This window comes from Durio zibethinus, chromosome 1 (genome assembly GCF_047325235.1).
Source record: "Durio zibethinus cultivar Kanyao isolate XHJ-2024 chromosome 1, ASM4732523v1, whole genome shotgun sequence".
In the NCBI taxonomy this organism is placed as follows: Eukaryota; Viridiplantae; Streptophyta; class Magnoliopsida; order Malvales; family Malvaceae; genus Durio; species Durio zibethinus.
The window spans coordinates 27,937,802-27,958,466 of record NC_143162.1 but is presented as its reverse complement, the minus strand read 5'-3'; the positions used below and the strand labels follow the sequence as shown (position 1 = coordinate 27,958,466).

At 33.7% G+C, this 20,665-nt stretch overlaps 2 protein-coding genes across 2 annotated transcripts; one reads left to right on the top strand and one right to left on the bottom strand.

The window, feature by feature from the left end:
- The first annotated feature begins 543 nt into the window (after positions 1-543).
- On the top strand, positions 544-13,236 carry LOC149520509 (uncharacterized). The gene is made up of 8 exons (XM_089763395.1): positions 544-1,460; positions 1,566-1,631; positions 8,085-8,165; positions 8,290-8,343; positions 8,424-8,492; positions 9,445-9,506; positions 9,788-9,881; positions 13,198-13,236. Exons 1-8 carry the CDS (start codon positions 1,209-1,211, stop codon positions 13,234-13,236), a joined length of 717 nt encoding a protein of 238 aa, XP_089619521.1. The 5' UTR covers positions 544-1,208.
- A 2,739-nt stretch (positions 13,237-15,975) lies between these two features.
- Positions 15,976-19,836, bottom strand: LOC111312215 (uncharacterized). The gene is made up of 2 exons (XM_022912277.2): positions 16,916-19,836; positions 15,976-16,571 (listed from the first exon to the last, which is right to left on the bottom strand). The coding sequence occupies exons 1-2, from the start codon at positions 19,707-19,709 to the stop codon at positions 16,126-16,128; spliced, it is 3,240 nt and encodes a 1,079-aa protein (XP_022768012.2). The 5' UTR covers positions 19,710-19,836; the 3' UTR covers positions 15,976-16,125.
- Positions 19,837-20,665: the final 829 nt, after the last annotated feature.

Below are 20,665 nucleotides of genomic sequence, written 5' to 3'. Positions count from 1 at the left end.
ACATTTTTTGATACAATTTTACCATCCTACTATATTTTTAATGCAATTCTAATCAACTATGAATGAAAATAGAATATTTCATCGAAATTAAAGAATATTGTATTAAGAATTTTAAATATTTCTTTAATTTTTATTATATGAGAAATAAAAGATTTTATTTTAAATTCTAAATAAGTATACTAAAAATAAAAATAATTATTTTTTTTCTAAATACCAACAATGCCATATATTTTTTTATTCAAAAAACAATCTTATTTACTCCGATTTTTTTTTAAAAAGCTATTTTTATAATTAGTGACATCATTGGTATTTTATTTTTATTTAATTATTGATATTATCTTTATTTATTAAATAAGTGACATTGTTAATTATTTCTTTATTTGAAGGGATATTTATTATTAAAAAATTTTAAGGGAATAAATAAAAAATTAATTTTTGGCAGAGTTTCCTCTTATGCTGTTCCAACATGGCATGGACTAAATCATCAGTTTAGCTTAGCTATGTGCTGATTGCTAAATTCATACCTTGAACCTTTTTTTTTTTTCTTTCAAGCTTGAAATTTGCAGGACCTGCAGGTTGATTAAAGAGCATTACCGGTTATTTCAAGTTGAGGTATGCAAGTAATTTAAGTTGGAGTTCGTTTGTTTTTGAAGTAATTGAGTCATTGAATTTAGTGTGCAATGCATTAGATATGAGACGACAGAAAAGAAAATTTTTTTCTTCATTTTTTTTGTTGTTGCTGCCAATGACAGACTGTAAACCTGGATTGCACACTGGATTCCGAGGTTTCAATTCAGTACCTCAACCAAAAAATTTACAACCGCCTTCTCATCCTTCTTTGTATGAAACCTCTGGTGCAATGTTAAACAATATTGCCAGAAAGAGGACATTAAGGTTCAAGCCCTTACAATTCCTAATAAAAGGGAAAAATTAGCCAGTGGAAATGATAGGGAGAAGAGACGGATGGCATTGTTGGTAATTTTATAAAAAGAAATTAATTATTTTTTTTTTAGAATTTAAAATAGTCTTAATAAAATATTCTATTTTCATTCGTACTAGAATTGCATTAAAAAATTGTACATACAAAAGTAGAATTGAAACACCCAAATCCAGTAGCGGGTTAAATTTGACCTTTACCCGAAAAGTTTATACTAATTTGTTTCGGTGGCAGTTTAGTTTCCTTTCTTTTGGAGCAGATTTTTAAAGCAATGGCGGTTGCTGTTGGTGGAGCAGTAACAGTAACCACAACAGGCGCTGGCGCACGTTTACTGTCAGTCCCGCTCACATTAGCGACTACCAGGACTTCATCATTTGTGACAATGTTGTCATCCTGGAAATTGGGTTTTTGTCCAGTGCGGATAGGGAACAAAGAACCCGCAAGAAAGAAGCTGCTGGCTATCCGAGCTGCAACAACTGAGTTCCAAAGCGTATCCCTTGGTTTCAGGGCTCCTAATTTCCAGGTTTCTTCTTTACAGAAACATAAACTTTTACATGTTAAAAACATTTATCCTTTTTTCCTTTATTTATTTATTACATTCTACTATTTTGTTTCCTTTGGAGGGTAGTTACCAGAGCCTCTAACTGGTAAGACTTGGACTTTGGAAGATTTTGAATCATACCCTGCTTTGTTGGTAATAGCCCTTTTCTTTTATTGCTATATTTTTTTTTTCTGTTTTGGTCTTTGTTTAGGTTATTGTGTTGATTTTTTGCTTTTGTTATTTTCCTTTAAATCATTGTTTTTTGAGTAAACAGATTCTTTATTTTATTCTTTAATAATCTCTTTTCTGGCTTACTTGGAATAAATTGGGCTTATATCAAAGGAAGCTAAAGTAGGTATCTTTTGTGAAGTTTGGAAAAGAGGTATTTTAAGTTTTGGGATATTCAAGTTGTTTTATTGGATTCAGTTGAGGGAATGTTACCATTTTTCAAGGGTTGCATTAGGATCAGATATGAAATCCCTGTTTGTTTTCTTTTAACAGTGTCAGAGAAATTTGTATTAAGTGTGATTTGTATTGAATTTCATATGAAGTTTTATGTTAAGGCACTAAGAGAAAGGTACATGGATTTAATTAATTCATAAATTGGAGTCTCGTGGAATTGAGATAAGGGTTGAAAGGATTGAAAATGGGGTCACTTTCAGGTTGGAATATATACTTTTGGTCTCATTGTTCTTTTTCCTTTTCTTTTTTTTTTTTTTTAAATTTTATAGAGCAATGCCTCAGTATTTGATGTATTGTACTTTATTCGAAGGAGGTTGGTGCCAGATTTAGATCACTATTCTTGTCACAAGATATACGTCATAATTAGACTTAGGTTTTTGACAACGGCAGGCAAAGATACAGAATAATGGTTGAAACTAGTAAGTGATGTGGAATTGCTTATTGTATTAGAAGAGATGATTTATTCCAATTGTATTAGTTTAAATTTAAGATCCAGTGACATCACTGGTTTTGAAGGGAACTGATTTTGGCAGAGAATAGCTGAATAAATTACCACTATCATTGTTATGATATAATTGCATCAAAACCATTGGCATTGGTATTTTTGATTTGGTGTTCGGGATAATTGTGACTAAGCCAACACTTCAAAAATTTTAAATTTCCGCAATGTAAAAGATCAAAATAGCTATTGCAACAAGCACCTGCTCTTTCAGTTTCGGGTGTTGACTTATAGATGGCAGTTTGACAATGATGCCAGTCGATTTATGTTTGGTCATTTCCGCAGGAGAAAGAATTACCATATTTTGGCATTTTGGAACCATCCAGAAGGATAAAAATGTATTTTTGAAGCTTTTTTTTTTTTGTTAAAATCAATGTGAATGTTTGCCTCTGTCTGCTGCGTGGAAAATAGCTGGAGTTGTTTTAGTTCACTGAACGGAGCCAGTCTGTGAACTAGGTGATTAGGTATGCTCCAAAGTTGAAGCGTAACTGCTGATTTTGGCACAAGGCTAAAGCCTAAATATCATGGGCCTTGTAAACAATGCATTTATAAATAGACATCATATGGTGGGTATCCTTAATAGTTCTTCGCCGCTCCACAGTCATACTGTTTCTTGATTCAAGTGTCTTAATGTGCAACCATCAATTCTTCTATTACTGCATTCGCTATAGTTATCACTTTTTACATGGAAGTATAACTATATATTCTCATTTTTTTTTAATCTACTAACTATTAAATGAAGTAGACCTAGTACTTGAGAAAGGGCTACACTTTTCCCTTGAACAAAGCCAATTTCATACAAATAGGAATGGATGTAGTAGGCAAATGTTTGCCCCATTTAAAACTTGAACAAACTAGATTTAACTAGTATCATACTTGTTTTCTCTTACCCCCTTTGTGAAATGTGGCCTTTTCAGGTTTTGAGGTAAAGAAGCAGCAGCGCTTTGACTTGCTAAATTAATGGGATTAAATTCTGAAAATATCATAGTAAACATTATACTTTTATTGAGGTATGTAGTTGAAATATTATGGCATATATACCAAGTTTGAATCAACATAGCAAATGAGCATGGTTAATGGCACAACTTGCAAATAGGTTCATGAAAGTTTGAACCACTTGACAGAACAAAATATTTCTTTAAACATGAATAATAACTGTCTTTTTCAAAAAATTAATAATTATAATAAGAATATGCCATCATGAACTTGTCGATTCTTGAGGATTAATAGCATTTTATTATCTCTATATAGATATATATTTAATCATAATGTGAAAAAAAATAAAAAATAAAACTATGTAAAAAATTAAGAGAAAAACTAAATGTATATTGAAAAACTATTCATAAAGAATTATACAAACATCTTAAGTTTATATACAATGAACTAATGAGTAAACTAGGAAACTAAATCTTCTAAAAATTGATCCTATAATTGAGGGATTGTCTATCTTAACTTTCTGTTATTAATTTTAAGGATACAAATACTTAATTATAGATATACAAATATAAATATACAGATTACAATATTACAATCAATTGTAAATAAGTGTTTTCCCACACTGCCCCTCAAGCTGGTGAATAAGAGTTTTTCATTCCCAGCTTGGAAATAATTTTTTGAAATGTTGCACTACTGAGACCTTTAGTTAACACATTTGCAAGTTGACCATTGGTTGATACATACAGTGTACAAATCAACCCATTGTCTAGTTTCTCTTTCATGAAATGCCGGTCTACTTTAATGTGTTTTGTTTTGTCACGTTGCACAGGATTATGTGCAACATTTATTGTAGACTTATTATCACAGTAGAGTCTTATTGGTCCATTCCACATGATCTATAAGTCTTCTAGGATAATCTTTAACCATAGTAATTCACAAATTCTTTAAGCCATTGCTTTGAACTTTGCCTTAGCACTTGATTTTGTCACCACATTCTGTTTTTTACTCTTCCAATTGACAAGATTACCACCTAGGAAAGTGTAGGAGCCTAAGTTGGATCTTTTATCAATTGTTGAACCTGCATAATCCGCAGCTATATATGCTTCTAGAACTAGCCCTAAATTTCTTTTGAATAAGATACCTTTCCTAGGATTGGCCTTCAAATGATGCAATATATGATAGACAACCTATAGGTGCACTTTTTTAGGACTATGCATAAATTGACTTATCACACTCATAGTATATGTTATATTAGGTCTAGTATGTGAGAGATAAATGAATCTTTCAACTAATCTTTGGTACATATCTTTATCTACAATAGCATCTTCATTAGCTTATCCAAGTTTATGATTAGGATCTATAGGGGTATTTTTAGGTTTACATGTGAGCTTCCCATTTTTCTTCAAAAGATCCATCACATATTTTTGTTGTGAAATGAAAATCTCATGCCGTGAGTGAGCTACTTCAATTCCTAGAAGTACTTCAATCTTCTTAGCTCGTTCATCTCAAATTCTGTAGTCAAACACTGTTTTAGTGATTTTTTTTCTTTTTTATCATTTTCGGTTACAATTACATCATCAACATACACTAATAAAACTATAACTCTCCCTGAATCAGAGTGTTTGATATACAATGTGTGATCTCCTTAACTCTACTTATATCCCATTGCTAGTATCACTTTGGCAAATCTCCCGAACCAAGCCCTATAAGACTATTTAAGGCCATATAAAACCTTTTTCAGCTTGCATACTTTGTTTGCTTCTAGATGACCTCCAAATCTTGGTGGAACCTTCATATATATATATATATATATATTTCTTCTTCCAAATCACCATGTAGAAAAGCATTCTTTACATTAAATTGTTGAAGCTGCCAATGATAACAAAATCCTTACTGTATTCATCTTGGTAATTGAAGTAAAAGTTTCCTGATAATTCACTTCATAAGTTTGAGTGTAGCCCTTAGCCATCAACCTGGCTTTATACCTTTCAACAGTACCATTGCCTTGTATTTTACAGTGAAAATCCATTTACACCTAACTGGATTTTTTTTAGGCAACTGTTCTAGTTCTCATGCTTATTTTTCTTAAGGCCTCAATTTTTATTTTTTTGGCTTGTCTAAATTTCTCACTGGATAATACATTGAATAATGTAGTTGGAATAGAAATAGTATTTGGGGTCACAAGAAAATTTTTGTGGGATGGTGAGAATTTTTCAAATGACACAATTAGAGATTGAGTATAGTGAATGCTTAGTACATTCTCTGTTTTCTTTCCTAATGGCAATAAGTAGATCATAATTACTAGTTATAGTTTTAGGAGATTCATGCTCATTTTGAGAAATAAAGTCAAAGACTGTAGTTACCTCATTTCTAGAGTTAGGATTAGGCTCTTGGACTTGCATTAGTTTAGGATCTGAAACTTTTCTTCTTGAGTACGCCTGCAATTCCTTTATAGAATAAAAAATAATATTATCCTTTGTCACATCTTCTGTGTTTGGAATGGATTCAGACTTAAATTCAATGTTTGACTTGGACTTAGAAGAAACAAGTTTAGACTCAGAAGAATTAATGGGTGAAAATGTTAAAAAGGAGGACAAGTCAAGCAAAAAGAAGTCTTTATCCTTATCTTCCATTAATGAAGTCTCCCCTTAAAGATAAGGTTGAGTAAAAAATGGTTTACTTTCTTCAAAAGTGACATCTGTAAACACAAAATTTTTTGGTAAGAGAATGATAGCACTCATACCCTTTTTGAGTTGATGAATACCCCATAAAAATGTACTTAATTGCTCTAGGATCCAACTTCCTCCTATTATGACTGTGAACATAAACCAATAATATACAACCAAATATCCTAGGTGTGAGGTTGTTTGTGGTGTTAAGTTGGGATAGAATTGTGAGAGTAGTTACATAAGAGTTTTAAATCCTAAAACCCTTGAAGATAGCCTGTTTATAATGTGTGTGACAGTGAGAACAGCTTCTCCTTATAGGATTTGAGAACGCTTGCTTGAAAAAGTAAAGCTCGGATTGTGGCTAGTAAATGGCTATTTTTCCTTTCTACCACTCCATTCTACTGTGGAGTATTAACACAATATGACTTATGGATAATCTCCTCCTTTTGGAAATAAATAGATAAACTCTGGTTAAAATAGTCTTTTGCATTATTAGACCTAAATCTTTTGATTTTCACTTCAAATTGATTTTGGATCATGATTTGGAAGTTTAAAAACACACTATTCACATTCGATTTAGATTTAAGTAAAAATATCTAAGAGACCCTAGTATAATCATTTATAAAAGAAACAAACCACCTTACACAAAAAATATTAGGACTTGTAGAGGGACCCCATATGTCACTATGAATCAAGTAAAAAGGAGTATAACTTCTTTTATTGCTAACTAAAAAAGACACACGTCTTTGCTTTGTAAGTTCACAAACATTATTATGAAAATTTTTGGCATTTAATCCTTTGAACAAAGAAGAAAACATGTTTTTCAAAATTCCAAAAGAAAGATGTCCAAGACGAAAATGATAAAGCCATATTTTGTCTCTATTGGGAGATTTTTCATAAAGAAATGATAAAGGTAAACTATTCTTGATATTACTTGTATTGTTTAATGTTTTAAGAAAGTATAGTTCATCGTTCTCCTTAGCAAGTCCAATCCGCTTCTTTAAACTCTGATATTGAAATTCACAATAAGAGGGATAAAAAGTCACTTTGCAGTTCATGTCTCTGGTAAGTTTTTGTATAGATATTAGATTAGTAGACAATCCAAAAATATGAAGAACATTTTTAAAAACAAATGAGGGATTAATTTGAATATCTCTTAACCCTACCATTGTAGTAAGTGAACCATTTGCAATAACAATTTTCTTATTACTAGGACACAGGGTATATGTACTAAGGTTCTGTGAGGAATGTGTCATATGGTTTGTAGCTCTTGTCGATGACTCAAAAACTCGTAATAGGCTTAATCGAGACATTTAATCCATGAGAACCAGAACCTTTACTTAAACTAGAGACCTTACCCAAAGAACATACTTCTGTAGGTTTTTCAAGAGTTTTTAGTTTCTCAAGCTTTTCTCTATCCAACTCTTTTTGTTCCTGAGACTAATATAGCACTTCAGTGGTTTTACCAGTTGTCACTTCATCAAATTAGGTAGTAGTGGCAGATTCTACTATCTCTGGCATGGTTATCTTTCTCGAGATTGAAACGAGTCTTGATAGTAAAGGTTTAACTAGAGAGGATTCTAGGCAATGAAGGCCAAAGAAGGAAAAAATAAGACTAAAAGATTTAACAAGATTTGGCTATGAAGGCCTGAAATAGAATTTAGCAATGAAGGCTGAAAAAAATTTTCTTCCTAAGAAAAGCCTAAACCTCTGATATCATGTGGAAAAACTAAAAAATAAAACTATGTGAAAAACTACGAGTAAAATTGAATGTATATTGAAAAATTGCTCGTAAAGAATTATACAAGTACCTTAAATTTATATACAACTAATTAGTGGGTAAACTAGGAAACTAAATCTTCCTAAAATTGATTCTAAAATTGAGGGATTGTTCATCCTAATTTTCTATCTTTAACTGTAGGGATATAAATACTTAATTCTAGAAATATAAATATAAATATACAGATTACAAAATTACAATCAGCTGTAAATAAGTGTTTTCACACTCATAAGATCTATATTAACAATGTTATTTTGCAGGTTATGTTTATATGCAACCACTGCCCATTTGTTAAGCACCTAAAGGAGGATATTGTGAAGCTTTCAAATTTCTATATGAAGGTAGCTAAGTGCGCTCCTCTTGCTGGGCTTTGTACTTGGTTTATTTCCTGTTACCAAAAGGAACTTGGAAAGATAACTGACTATAAAAGATTAACATTCCAAAATTTATTGCTTTCTATTGCAGAAAGGGCTTGCTGTTGTTGCAATATCTTCTAATTCTGTAGCCACTCATCCCCCGGTTCCAGTGATCCCCTAATTTGATTATAGAGCTGCTTTGAAGCTGTTGAATGATTTCTCCAAATGAACTGTTGTTCACAGGATGGACCACAATTCATGGCAAAAGAGGCTAAACTACATAATTTTCCTTTCCCTTATCTATATGATGAGGTATGCCAGTGCTATCATTGGTCTTTTCCTTTGTTGTTTTGATTAAAAACAGTATAAATAAGTGGAAACATTATTAGAAATGTCTACATTTTACCACTAAAACTATACTTCTTACATTTTCTTAAATTTTGCAGTTTGTTTTAAATTATTATAGCTTTAAGATAGCTGAATTTGTCACTTATTTCATTATCATTAATTGTTTTATTATTTGTAATTTACTGTTCATGCCATGTGTAGGCATGCATTCATAAACTGTCCTGCCTAAATTGGTCCAGGTTTAGTTTTATCTTCCCTGGGCTTTTTCTGTAGGTTTAAAGACTGGATTTGAAAATCAGACCATGGGATTCTAAGATTATGCAAACTTAACAAGTAACTTTGAATATTATAAGTAGACAATAATTGTTGCAGAAGATAAACAAATTCAGCCCTTGATTAGTTTTAGCATATGGATACTATAGCTTTATTGGAAGTAGTAATGCAAGTGCTTTAGTTTTAACCATGGGATTTGGCCAAAAACTTGACAGTTATTCAACTAAGACAAAATTGAATCAGATGTAATATTGGTTAATTGAGAAAAACTTTGGCTGTTTGGCATCCCTTTACAATATAAATAAAACATGTGAAATGAGATCAAAGGGAATATTTTAGGACTGCAAGAATATGGCTATGAAGATAAGAGAGGAAGCAGACTAAAAAAATACTTTAGAATTTCTGTTCTGTTTCCACAATTATTTGGCATGTTCATCTGTGATTAGCCCACCTGTTCTTTTCCTAGAATATCTGAATATCTTGTTCTTTCTTATTCGAGCCTTAGAAATCTGGCACATTTCTTTGGGTGTAGCTCATTCATCTTTTGGCACCTCAAGCATGTAAATGACATTAGCTTGCTTTGTAATTGATTTTCTCTCCTTAACGGCTTTGTATTGATTAAGTTATATATGTTTGGCTGGAGAATCAAGATGTTGCAAGAGATTTTGGTGCAGTATGTATACCAGAGTTTTTTCTATTTAAAAAAGTAATCGCAATGCGTTTAATGTATACTTTATTTTATGTTCTCACAACATCAAATTGTTAGTTTTTCTCTTGATTACGTTTATAGGCAGCCAGCCTTGAGCCAGGTTGGCAATGATAGGTAGGCAGTCTGCCATGCCATGAAGATTTGAATTAGATATTTGTGATCTATCAAATATGATCCATTTAGAAGACTCTGTGCAATGGGATTAAGTCTTGGGATCATATTAATGAGTCCTTAAAATAATAATAATAATAACTTGCAAAGTTCTCCCTTTGAAACCGGATGACAGAAGGCCATTTGAGCTCGTATATCATGGTCAATTTGATGATTACAGGCCAAGTAACAGTGTTCCTGTTACTGGAAGATTGGCTTGTGTGATTTTAAGCTTAGTATGTAATTAATAATTTGACTTCCCCACTCCGGTTGCATTATTAACAATCTGCTTTTTTAATGATTTCTAAGGACTTGATGTCATGCCCTGAGATCAAGACGTAACACGGCTATATTACCTTAAAGAATATCTCAAAGTAATACGAAACCTTCTTTTTTAAACATTCTAAAATTCTTTAATAAAATAATTTACCAAGTAAAATTCATATCTTTAATCCAACTGATAATACATCTTTATATATCCAAATACAAACCATATAAAATATAAAACTATCTCTTAAGATCTCATTGGCCAACATAGCCTTCGACGACTAAGTAATTTTTCCTATTTCATCTTCTAGCTTCACACAAGGCTAACCAAACTTATCACTTAGTCATCTGTAAAGAAAAGGTAAAAAAAGAATGAGCAAATCACAGCTCAGTAAGTATAGGCTCACACATCTTATCAGATCAAGCATTGTTTTCTTACACATATATAGATCATTCAAAACATTTATCAAATCATAATATCAAAACATTTCAAGATCATCGTTTTGTCAAATATTTTAGAAATTCATAAATCAATGTCAAAATATGTCACTTCATAAATCATTGCAAAATATGCTATCATTCAAATATCATAATCAAACCAAATCATGGATCAATCATTAAAAATCATCGTAAAACATCATCATCATAAATCATCATTATCATTGATTTATCATTAGCTACGGTCACTGCTATAACCCGTGACATTGGCCGTATCGACAATTTCATTCTCATGATCATTGCTAACTATTATAACCCGTTAGCCAAGGCTTATGCTAACTACTATTACTCGTTAGTAGGGTCGTATGATCATGTCTTTGCTAACTACTATTACCCGTTAGCCAAGGTCGTAGAACTAGTTCTGGTGTCGATGATCCCACTTTCCAGGGATGTAAAAACGTAGCCATCACAAAATCATTCTTTACTCATAAATCATTTTCTCATTTCATTCATAAGCATGATCCATCATTTATATAGAGAAACACAAAATAATCATTTGCTTGATCCTATTTTCATACATAAAAAATAAAGAAATAAAACATTATTTCATTTAGAAACATATATATATATATATACATAGATTCGAAAACAAACAAAGTGTGTGAGATTCTACTTACCTCCATTCAATTCCACCACTTAGTTTTTTTCTCAAAATAATTAATGGCCTATCCAAGATCATTTCAACAGATCAGAATTTAATCAACCTTTTTTGAGACCATTTATACAAAAATCAACTAAGTTACACAAAGGGTTAACTTAATTAATTAATACTGGCAGCCTAACCTCTTTTCATTAAAACAGTCATATCTCAATATATCCAAATCGGAATTATGATCTCTTTAATGCGTTAGAAACTAGACTTGATAAGCTTTCTAACCATATACGACAAACCTCGTAATTCCTTGTAGATTAATTATAACAATTTTTGAAATCCATGTCATATACTGCTGCCAAACAACCTGTATACCTTCTAATGAAAATTATATATTTATTCACAGGAAACTCCAAATTCAATTCCGCTTGTTTCATTGGAAAGTAGACTCAATAAGCTTTCCAAACATATATGGCTTAATCTGTAAATCCTTGTATACAAATTAAGAAGAATTTCGTAATTCAACCCTGATGCCGTTGTCTTATAGCTTGCATATCCTTAAGTTAAAATTAGACAACTCTTCATAAAAAACTCGGATTTGACTTTCGTTTATTTCATTAGAAATTAGATTCAACATGCTTTCCAATGATATATAATAATCACAGCAATAATCTATCCATTAATGAAAACTTTATTTTAATTCATTATTACAGATCATAACATTTCATCCAAAAATAAAATTTCTCCTTCAATCTTTAAAAACTCAAATATTTACTTTCAGCCTTCAAACTCCATTCAATAATCATCAATAAATCTTAAGAACATGAAATAAACAAAGCCCAGTAATTTACCCAAATAGATCATCAAGATTAATGAAGGATTTCATGATTTTTCTTGGTTTTTCTCTCAAAATTTCAACTCCAAATAATAGCAATCAACTTGATATTTCTTTTCAAATAAAAAGAGGGCATGTACTCACCTTTAAGGGATTAACTTGATTGTAGCCTCTGATTGTGAATCTCCAACTTGATTTTTCATATTCTCTAACCCTAAGGAAGATGAGGAAGAATAACTCTATTTCCTTTCTATTTCACGATAGTTAGATTTTTTTTTATCTAATACTTCAACTCTTTTTCTTTTACTAAATAATGTCTTAATAAACTGTGGGCTTTAATATTAATCTAGCCCAATTATTATTTGGGCTGAGGTATTACATTTGAGTAGGGAGGGCAAAATCACCCGAACCCGTCGGGTTTCGATCCGACCCGACCCCTTAGGGTCGGTTTTTTTTTTTGAAAATCGGGTATCGGGTCGGGTAGAGTAAAAAAAATTTTTGGGTTCGGGTCGGGGTCGGGTTTTAAGCAAACCCGACCCGATATATATAAAAAAATTATTTTTTAGTTATTTTTTTAATTTTATATTTAATTTTATATTTAATTATATATATTTTTATATATATTTAATTTTATATTTATATTTTAAAAAATATTTTATTAATTTCGAGTCGGATCGGGTCGGATTTGATTTTATACAATATCAGATCGGGTCGGGTTCGTGTATTTAAAATGAAAAAAAATATCGGGTTCGGGTATTGTATATTTAAAATCGGGTCGGGTTCGGGGCGAGCAAAAACCCGCCCCAACCCGACCCGACCCGTTGCCATCCCTACACTTTGGCTTGCTATGGATAGTGTTGTTAGTGGCCAACCAGTACAATAAATCCAGAAACCAAGGTGCACTCTTCTTCAAGTACTTTAATTTTTTTTTTTTTTATTTTACTCTTGAAAGTTTGACTCAAGGGATTACCCACTAAAAGTCATTATTTCCCATTTGCTGATAGTGTTGGATGCAGCATGAATTGGAACCGACAAAAGCGTTCGTAGTCCGCAACAATTTTTTTCAGCCATCTGAAGAACATAATATGTGAGTGTACGTTTGTTCTGGGATGTGGCATTTCATTTTAGTGCAAATAGATAATATTGGAGTGTAACTTATTTCTTGTCATAAATGTTCCATGAACCAACTGGGTCCTTGAATTGGATTTCTGGAAGCACATTGGACATGGGAAGATTTAACATGTAATTTTGATCTGGCATTTAATTTTGTATGTATGAATTGTTTAACATATGGATAAAAAGCTGTTTCACAATCTGCTTTTTTAATGATTTCTAGGGACTTGAGCTTGCTATAGATAGTGTTGTTAGTGGCCAACCAGTATAATAAATCCAGAAGCCATGGTGCACTCTTCCTTGAGTACTTTCATTTGTTTTATTTTACTCTTAGAAAGTTTGACTCAAGGGATTTCCCACTAAAAGTCATTATTTCCCATTTGCTAATAGTGTTCAATGCAACGTGAAGTGGAGCCGACAAAAGCGTTCGTAGTCTGCAACAATTTTTTTCAGCCATCTGAAGAACATAATATGTGAGTGTACATTTGTTCTGAGAAATGGCATTTCATTTTAGTGCAAATAGATAATATTGGAATGTAACTTATTTCTTGTCATAAATGTTCCATGAACCAACTGGGTCCTTAATTTGGATTCCTGGAAGCACATCAGACATGGGAAAATTTAACATGTAATTTTGATCTGGCATTTAATTTTGTATCTATGAATTGTTTTACATATGGATTAAAAGCTGTTACAAAAGCTTACCGGTTACTGTGTCGGACTTATCATTGTTGGCATGCAAAAATCACTTGTAATTAATTAGTTGGCGTCTCACTTGTAATTCTGAGAGACATTGAAAGAAGTGGTTCAAGAATATATAACATTAACCAACAGTCTGAAACTTCAAACAATTTTGTTTGCAAGAAAAGCCCTTTGTCATAGCAGATAACATAGTATTTGTAATCTTTTTCTTTTGGTGCAAAAATTAACCGGTGCATAAGATAGTTTTGACAATTAGTCAGTATTCTGTGCATGGTGCTCTGACACTGATAATTCTTAAATCTTTCTTCACATCCTTTTTCATCCCACCATGGCCCTGAATTTTGCCAATGCTGTATCTTCATTGTTACAAGTTTCATACCATGCAAATAATGCAACATAAAGGTGTAAACACATCCAAGAATGTCAACATGTTGACATACGGTAGCTCAGGCTTTGTGAATTTTCATTTATGATAAGTCTCTAAAATATTAAAAAGCTAATCCTACAGTTTATATGTCTCTGGTGATATTTATGTATCTTCTTGCAACTACATGCTTAGCATTTGCATCAGGAATGCCACAAATTTTGAATGAGTAATTTGGTTGTTGTAGTTTTTAACTAGAGTTGATTTACATATTTTGTTTGGTACATAGTAATGTTGCATATTTCACAATATGGAAGTGTGCTCTGGCTACCATATATATTACTACTGTTAATCTGTCACAACGGATATGTTTGAGATTGATTATGTCTTGTTTGTTACATTACATCACAAGTGTCTTGTAATGTTCATTGAATGATTGATAGGGGCCTATCACGCTCTTAGACAAAACTCGAACCAAAAAGGCATTTATCCCCTACTAATTAAGTTGATTCCTTCTGGTTCATTGGTTCATTCCATGATTTGCTTGCTTGTTTGCATCATGTTTTTGGGATGAGCTGGAATACGTTAAATTTCAGGATTATCAAAGATTTAGGCTTCATATTTTCTGAACAGTTCAATTTCTCACACTAGGCTTTTACTTCAGAAAGAAAAAGGAAATCTGTTTGCTTGCCTGTTGTGATTTGATTTAATTTTATTTTTAACCTTTGAAGTTCTAATGAAATCTTGTATAAACAATAATTGACAGGTTGAAAGGAGAAAAAATGAACAGAAATGTTCAAAGTAGATAAGGAATGTGTGGCTGAACCTAGATGGACTGCCTACTAATTACACCAGAGATTGATATGGCAGCTTAAGCTATCTGTGGACCTAAGATAGCTTAAGGTGACATGACCAGGAGCAATGCCCTCTTTCAAGAACACGGAGCTTTAGATGTTGGGGAGGCTTGTGGGAGATGGTGGTCCTTTTTCATCTCCTTTAATTTCTTGTACTATCTGGGCTTAGCCAACCAAGATTATGTCACTATTCACTGCCGTTGGCTTTTCATTGGCCCAGCTCTCCAAGGACCGCTCAATGGGCTTGAAAGCTACAGCGTTTCGCTATTGGTCCCCTGCTTGAAAACTGCATCTGCTGAACAGTCATGTTGATTGATTTTCTGGTACTGTAGCACTTTTAATTATTGTTTACTTTCCGTGATCTATGCCATTGATGAAAGCCAGCTTATTGGACGGTTGAGGTGACGCTTGATGACATTTTGGTCTTGCAAATATACAGTAGATGACAGTGATAATTTTGAAAGATTTTAAGCTTTAGTATCATATATTATCCTGTCATTTGGAATACCAGCTTGATGGCATATGGATCTTCTTTATGCTGCTGTGTCACCTACAAATCTTAGCAGTTGTAAATGTTCCTACTTTTGGGAAACAGATGTAAAAGAGTTTGGTCCAATTATAAAGTGCCATTATTCCTGTTCCATATTTTGTGGTATTTCTGGGGCTAAGGTTATCAGGACAACCGCCTCACATGTTCGGCAAGAAACTAAGAGTTCATCTGGGTTCATGTAGTTAGGTCTTAGGTACTCCCCTCCTTCCCTTAAGAGATAGCAGAAGAGGGAGTGGTATCCGACGATTGAGTGAAAAGCTAGTTTTTTTTAATGCATTAGAGATTAAGTCTTAGAATGTAAGTATTAAGATTTTAAATTTAAAAACTATTGGTTGTTATTTTTTAAAAATAATTATATGAATTAATTAAATTTTTATTAGATTTGACTTGTCCACCCTTGTATTCTGTCAGAATTCAAGTTTTTCCTCGTGTCTTTTGTAGATGTGTCAGGCTGCCATGTTCTTTCATTCTCGTCAGCTGTGAAGCTTTGTCAGAGCTGACATACATTTTGAGAGAAATATAAGAATACTGTAGATGGAATTCAAATTAATGAAACAGCAGTTGAGTCAATGGTGAAGAAGAGAAGATACAAAAACAAAAACCTGATTTGCTACATATTATCATGCCTATACAAATGACTGTTAAAAAAATACCAATAATGAACTAAAGCACAAGATTGGAGACTGGCAACTAAGAAGGTGAACTAATCAGAGGTTCCGATGATCTAGAAAAACTAGAGCAATGAACCACAGCTTTCGGGTTGCTTGCTATTCCTTTACCGAGAAGATTTTGTTTTTCATAATCCTCATTCTCGTGCCTGATCTCCTTCAACATTGCTGTTACATCTCTCATAGTGGGACGTTCCTCTGGACATGGATTGACACATAGGAGAGCCACTCCAAGAACTTGAAACATCTCTTGGATTTGTGTACCTGATCTTATGAGGAGCAGCTGGTCAAGAATGGTTGTGAAGTCTTTTTTCCTTTCACGAAGTTCTGAGTTAATCCAAGTGATGATGTGGACGCCATCTGGAATACTGTTATCCGTCGGTTCCTTTCCTGTTAAAACTTCTAGGAGCACCACGCCAAAGCTGTACACATCGCTCTTCTCTGTAATCCTCATGCTGTATCCATACTCTGCAAATTGTCATATTGTCGGGAATGGTTTAGCTATGTACAGCAATAGAGCATGGAACTGGGTACATGTCCCCTAAACTTTTCGAAATCTGGAAGCTTGTTGAAGCTGAAAAACATGTTAGAAGGCAAATGCCCGAAAGACATGACTTTTGGCTTACCCCGTTAACTATCTTTTGAACAATATCTCAACCAAAAAAAAATTTGTATCTTCTTAAAAACAAATGAATTATTCTTTCTAATTAATAAAGGTTGCCAAGAAATTTGAAAAAAATGTAGGTTAATAGAAAGAAATCTTGGGAGATATGCCGTATAATTGTTGAACAGCCTGAAATATTTGTACTCACCAGGAGCAATGTATCCATAAGAACCTGCAACTATGCTGGAAGCTCTCGGACTCTCTGAAGCATCAACCAGCTTTGCCAGACCAAAGTCTGCCAGGAAAGCTTCAAACTGTGGTCCTACCAAGATGTTGTTGGCTTTGATATCACGATGAACTATTGGTGGAATGCAATCATGATGAAGATAAGCTAATCCTTGAGCTGCTCCCAGTATGATCTTATATCTTGCATCCCAGTCCAAGAATACCCTCTTCTTATGCAGCAATCCCGCCAAACTTCCATTGCTGATGTAATCAAACATGAGTAATCTAGTTTTTCCATTATCACAACTTCCCAGTAGCCTCACTATATTTTTATGCCTTATAGAGCCAAGAGTCTGAACTTCTGCAGAAAACAAATCCCTTTCTGGAAACTCACCGTTTTTTATCGGCCATAGCTTCTTCACTGCAACAACCTGTTTTGTAGGTGTCTCAACACGATAAACCATACCAGAACAACCCTTTCCGATGATGTTCGAATCAGACAGACTTGTCAAAATATCATTCACAGAAAAGTTAAGCTTTTGGAATGGGGTAAAATGCCAGTCCAAAAAATCATCCTCATTATTGGCTCCATGAACTTTGATAAATAAAAACACAGCAACAATGACTACTACAATAGTTACAGCTACACTGAAAAGAGTGCGCATTATAAGATTACTGGTTGATTTTTTGCCATGGGGACTTCCACTCAAGGGGCACTCGTTTCTGTTAATGCAGAGCCCTTCATTGCCAGAAAATGCAGTGGTGGGGAGATCATGGAACAACTTAGTATCTGGAAGGATACCTGAAAAATTATTGTACGAGACATTCAAAGAAACAAGATTGTCAAGACCTCCTAGTACCCTCAGGCTCCCAGTTAGCTTGTTGTGAGAGAGATCTAAGTTGGCCAGTTTTGAGAGATTTGAAAAGCTTTCTGGAATAGGTCCCGTTAAAGCATTCCAACTCAAGTTCAAGAGTATATCAAGTCCTTGCAAGCGACCAATCTCTTCTGGGATAGAACCAGCAATTTTGTTTCTGCTTATGTCCAACAACTGCAAATCCTTACAGTTTCCTAACGACTTAGGGATCAAACCTGTTATGTAGTTTCCACTGATTACCATTTTGTTTAACGATGTGAGCTTGCCCAAGTTCTGAGGAATGGTGCCTCCTATATTGTTCATTGACAGGTCCAGGACGTTAAGACCAGCAAGAAATTCAAAAGACGCTGGAATTATACCTTGGAGCTTATTTCCACGCAAATCTACCATTTCTAAATGAGTGCAGTTGCCAATATCAGGAGGAATTTCTCCAGTAAATTGATTTTCCGACAACTCAAGAAAGCTCAAACTATGTAAGAGCCCAATTCCTGATGGAATATGACCACTGAAGTTGTTTGATCCCACCCTTAAACGGGTTAAGCTGGTGCAATTACCCAGACTTTGAGGAATTTCACCTGATAGTCTGTTTGATAACAACAACAATTGGCTCAAGTTCTTCAAATTGAACAGAGAACTTGGAACTGAACCAGTAAGGAAGTTATGTGAAAGATCCAAATGTTGAAGTTTCTCACAGTTGGCCAGATCAGTTGGTATACTTCCATGAAGCTGATTCTGCCAGGCAAAGAACTGAGAAAGTTCCTTTAGTTGTCCAATGGCAGTTGGAATCTCGCCTGAAAATCTGTTGTTATCTAATTCAAGTTGCTTTAGGCTGGAAAAGTTGCCAATAAAAGGAGGTATGCTACCAGAAATGTTGTTTCCAGACAAAAGAAGCTCCTCCAACGCAACTAAATTAGCAAGAGATGAAGGAACGTCACCACTTAGATAATTCAATGAGAAATCAATAATAACCAAACATGAACAGTTCCCCAGTGATTTTGGAATTCTCCCACTTAGCTGGTTCTGCCACAGTAACACTCTCTTGAGATTTTTCAGTGAACCCAGTTCTTCAGGAATCTCACCAGAAAGTTGGTTTCCGTAAAGAAACAAGTCCTCTAAGGCTGAAGAATTACCAATTTCTGGTGGGATGCGACCATTAAGATTGCTTGTATAGATTGAAAGAGTTTTGAGATTCTTCAGCTCCCCTAAACTACTTGGAAGTTGCCCTGAAATACCAGTATCCGCAAGACCAAGAAAAGCTAGTTGTTTGCAATTTGATATCTGCATTGGGATTTCACCCCGAATACCTGAGTTCCCACCTGCCCGGAATATCTCCAGAGCCACCAATTGTCCAATTTCTGAAGGAATCTTTCCAGAAAGATGGTTATCAAACAGTTCAAGCAGGTGAAGCTTTGAACAGTTTCCAATTTCCCTTGGAATTCCACCATGTAAAAAATTTGTATTCAGAGACAATGACTGCAAGTCAGCTAACTTTCCAATCTCAGCTGGGATATTCCCTGTGAAAGCATTAAAACTAAGGTTCAGGGTGACCAGTGATGACAAGTTTCCTATTGAAGGCGGGATTTCTCCAGTGAGGTTCCCACGTGAAAGGACAAGGGCAGTAAGATGCTGGAAAGAGATGATCTGGGTGGGAAAACTGGTCTGGAGATTGGTGTTGGATATTGTTATTTCACTAACGAATCCTCCATCACTACATTTTATGTAATCCCATCTGCATGGATTTTGGTCGGATGGATCCCATGAAGAGAAGAAAGCAGCAGAGGAAGAATTGAATGTCGAAAGCCATGAAAGTAAAGAGAGGCCTTCCTGGTTCAAGGCAAAGATGGCTGGAAGCAAAGAGATGTTGAGAAACAAGAGAGTAATAGTGACTGCAATGCTTGACATGATGAGGTTAGATTAGTATTCTACTACTGTTCTATCTCGTCTAGTTATAGATTGCAAAGTCGGTTTCTAATTTTCTTTTGTGCCTTCCTCTTATCATGAAGATTGGGATCTTGAATTGAAATGCCCCCACTTCTATCCATAATTACTGAAAACAATGTGACATCTTTACTTTAACATTAAAAATCCTTTACACGATTTCATAAAAAATATATATACATCACATGCATTTGTTGTTTCGAAGTGACAGAGATAGGAAAGAGGGACAGATCAGTTTATGGTTTCTAATGCAAAGATGCACCAAGACAATATGGATATAAGCAACTTAGATTATAGTAGTTTTTTCATCCCTATATGATTGGGGTTATAAAAGCTTTTTGCCTATTATTAGGCTACTTTACTGTTGTTGGCCATTCTCTCCTGTACTTATGTACATGGAACTTCTAAATTCGGATTTATTTTCATAGTCAACTTTATATGTTGAAAATTGGAAAGCAACAGGCTACGCTGAAGTAGTGTACGGTAGTCCTGAACCAGCATGAGGCTTGCGCAAATGAAAACTATGCAAGTTTATGTTTGGATTTTGTTTTTGGCTAAGATTAAGTAATTTTTTGGTAATACACCATTAAGATTATTTCTAAAGTCTAATTTTCTCCATGAACGATCAAGCACACTCTCCCACATTAATTTAATGCATTTAAAATTTTACTTTTAAAGTACTCCCATACAAAAATTGAACCTCGATGCATAAAAGAAAGAGTTCAATCTTTTACCGGCAGGACTAACCATTGACAATGCTTAAACTCGAATTCAACATCTCAATCTTTTTATCCAAAAAGAGAAAACATCCAATTATGGCAGTAGCATCCAGGACATATATATGATTTTACAAACATAGCATAAAAATATTTGAAGATAATATACTGGACATGAAAAAGATGAGGAAGTTTGTATTTCTA

Excerpts from the sequence above, each read along its gene's own strand:
- LOC149520509 (XM_089763395.1), top strand. The coding sequence starts at position 1,209 with ATGGCGGTTGCTGTTGGTGGAGCAGTAACAGTAACCACAACAGGCGCT. Across the intron at positions 8,493-9,444 it reads TCCCTTATCTATATGATGAG|AATCAAGATGTTGCAAGAGA; the intron begins GTATGCCAGTGC and ends GTTTGGCTGGAG. Across the intron at positions 9,507-9,787 it reads GAGTTTTTTCTATTTAAAAA|GGATGACAGAAGGCCATTTG; the intron begins AGTAATCGCAAT and ends CCCTTTGAAACC.
- LOC111312215 (XM_022912277.2), bottom strand. The coding sequence starts at position 19,709 with ATGTCAAGCATTGCAGTCACTATTACTCTCTTGTTTCTCAACATCTCT. Across the intron at positions 16,572-16,915 it reads TTATGGATACATTGCTCCTG|AGTATGGATACAGCATGAGG; the intron begins GTGAGTACAAAT and ends GACAATTTGCAG.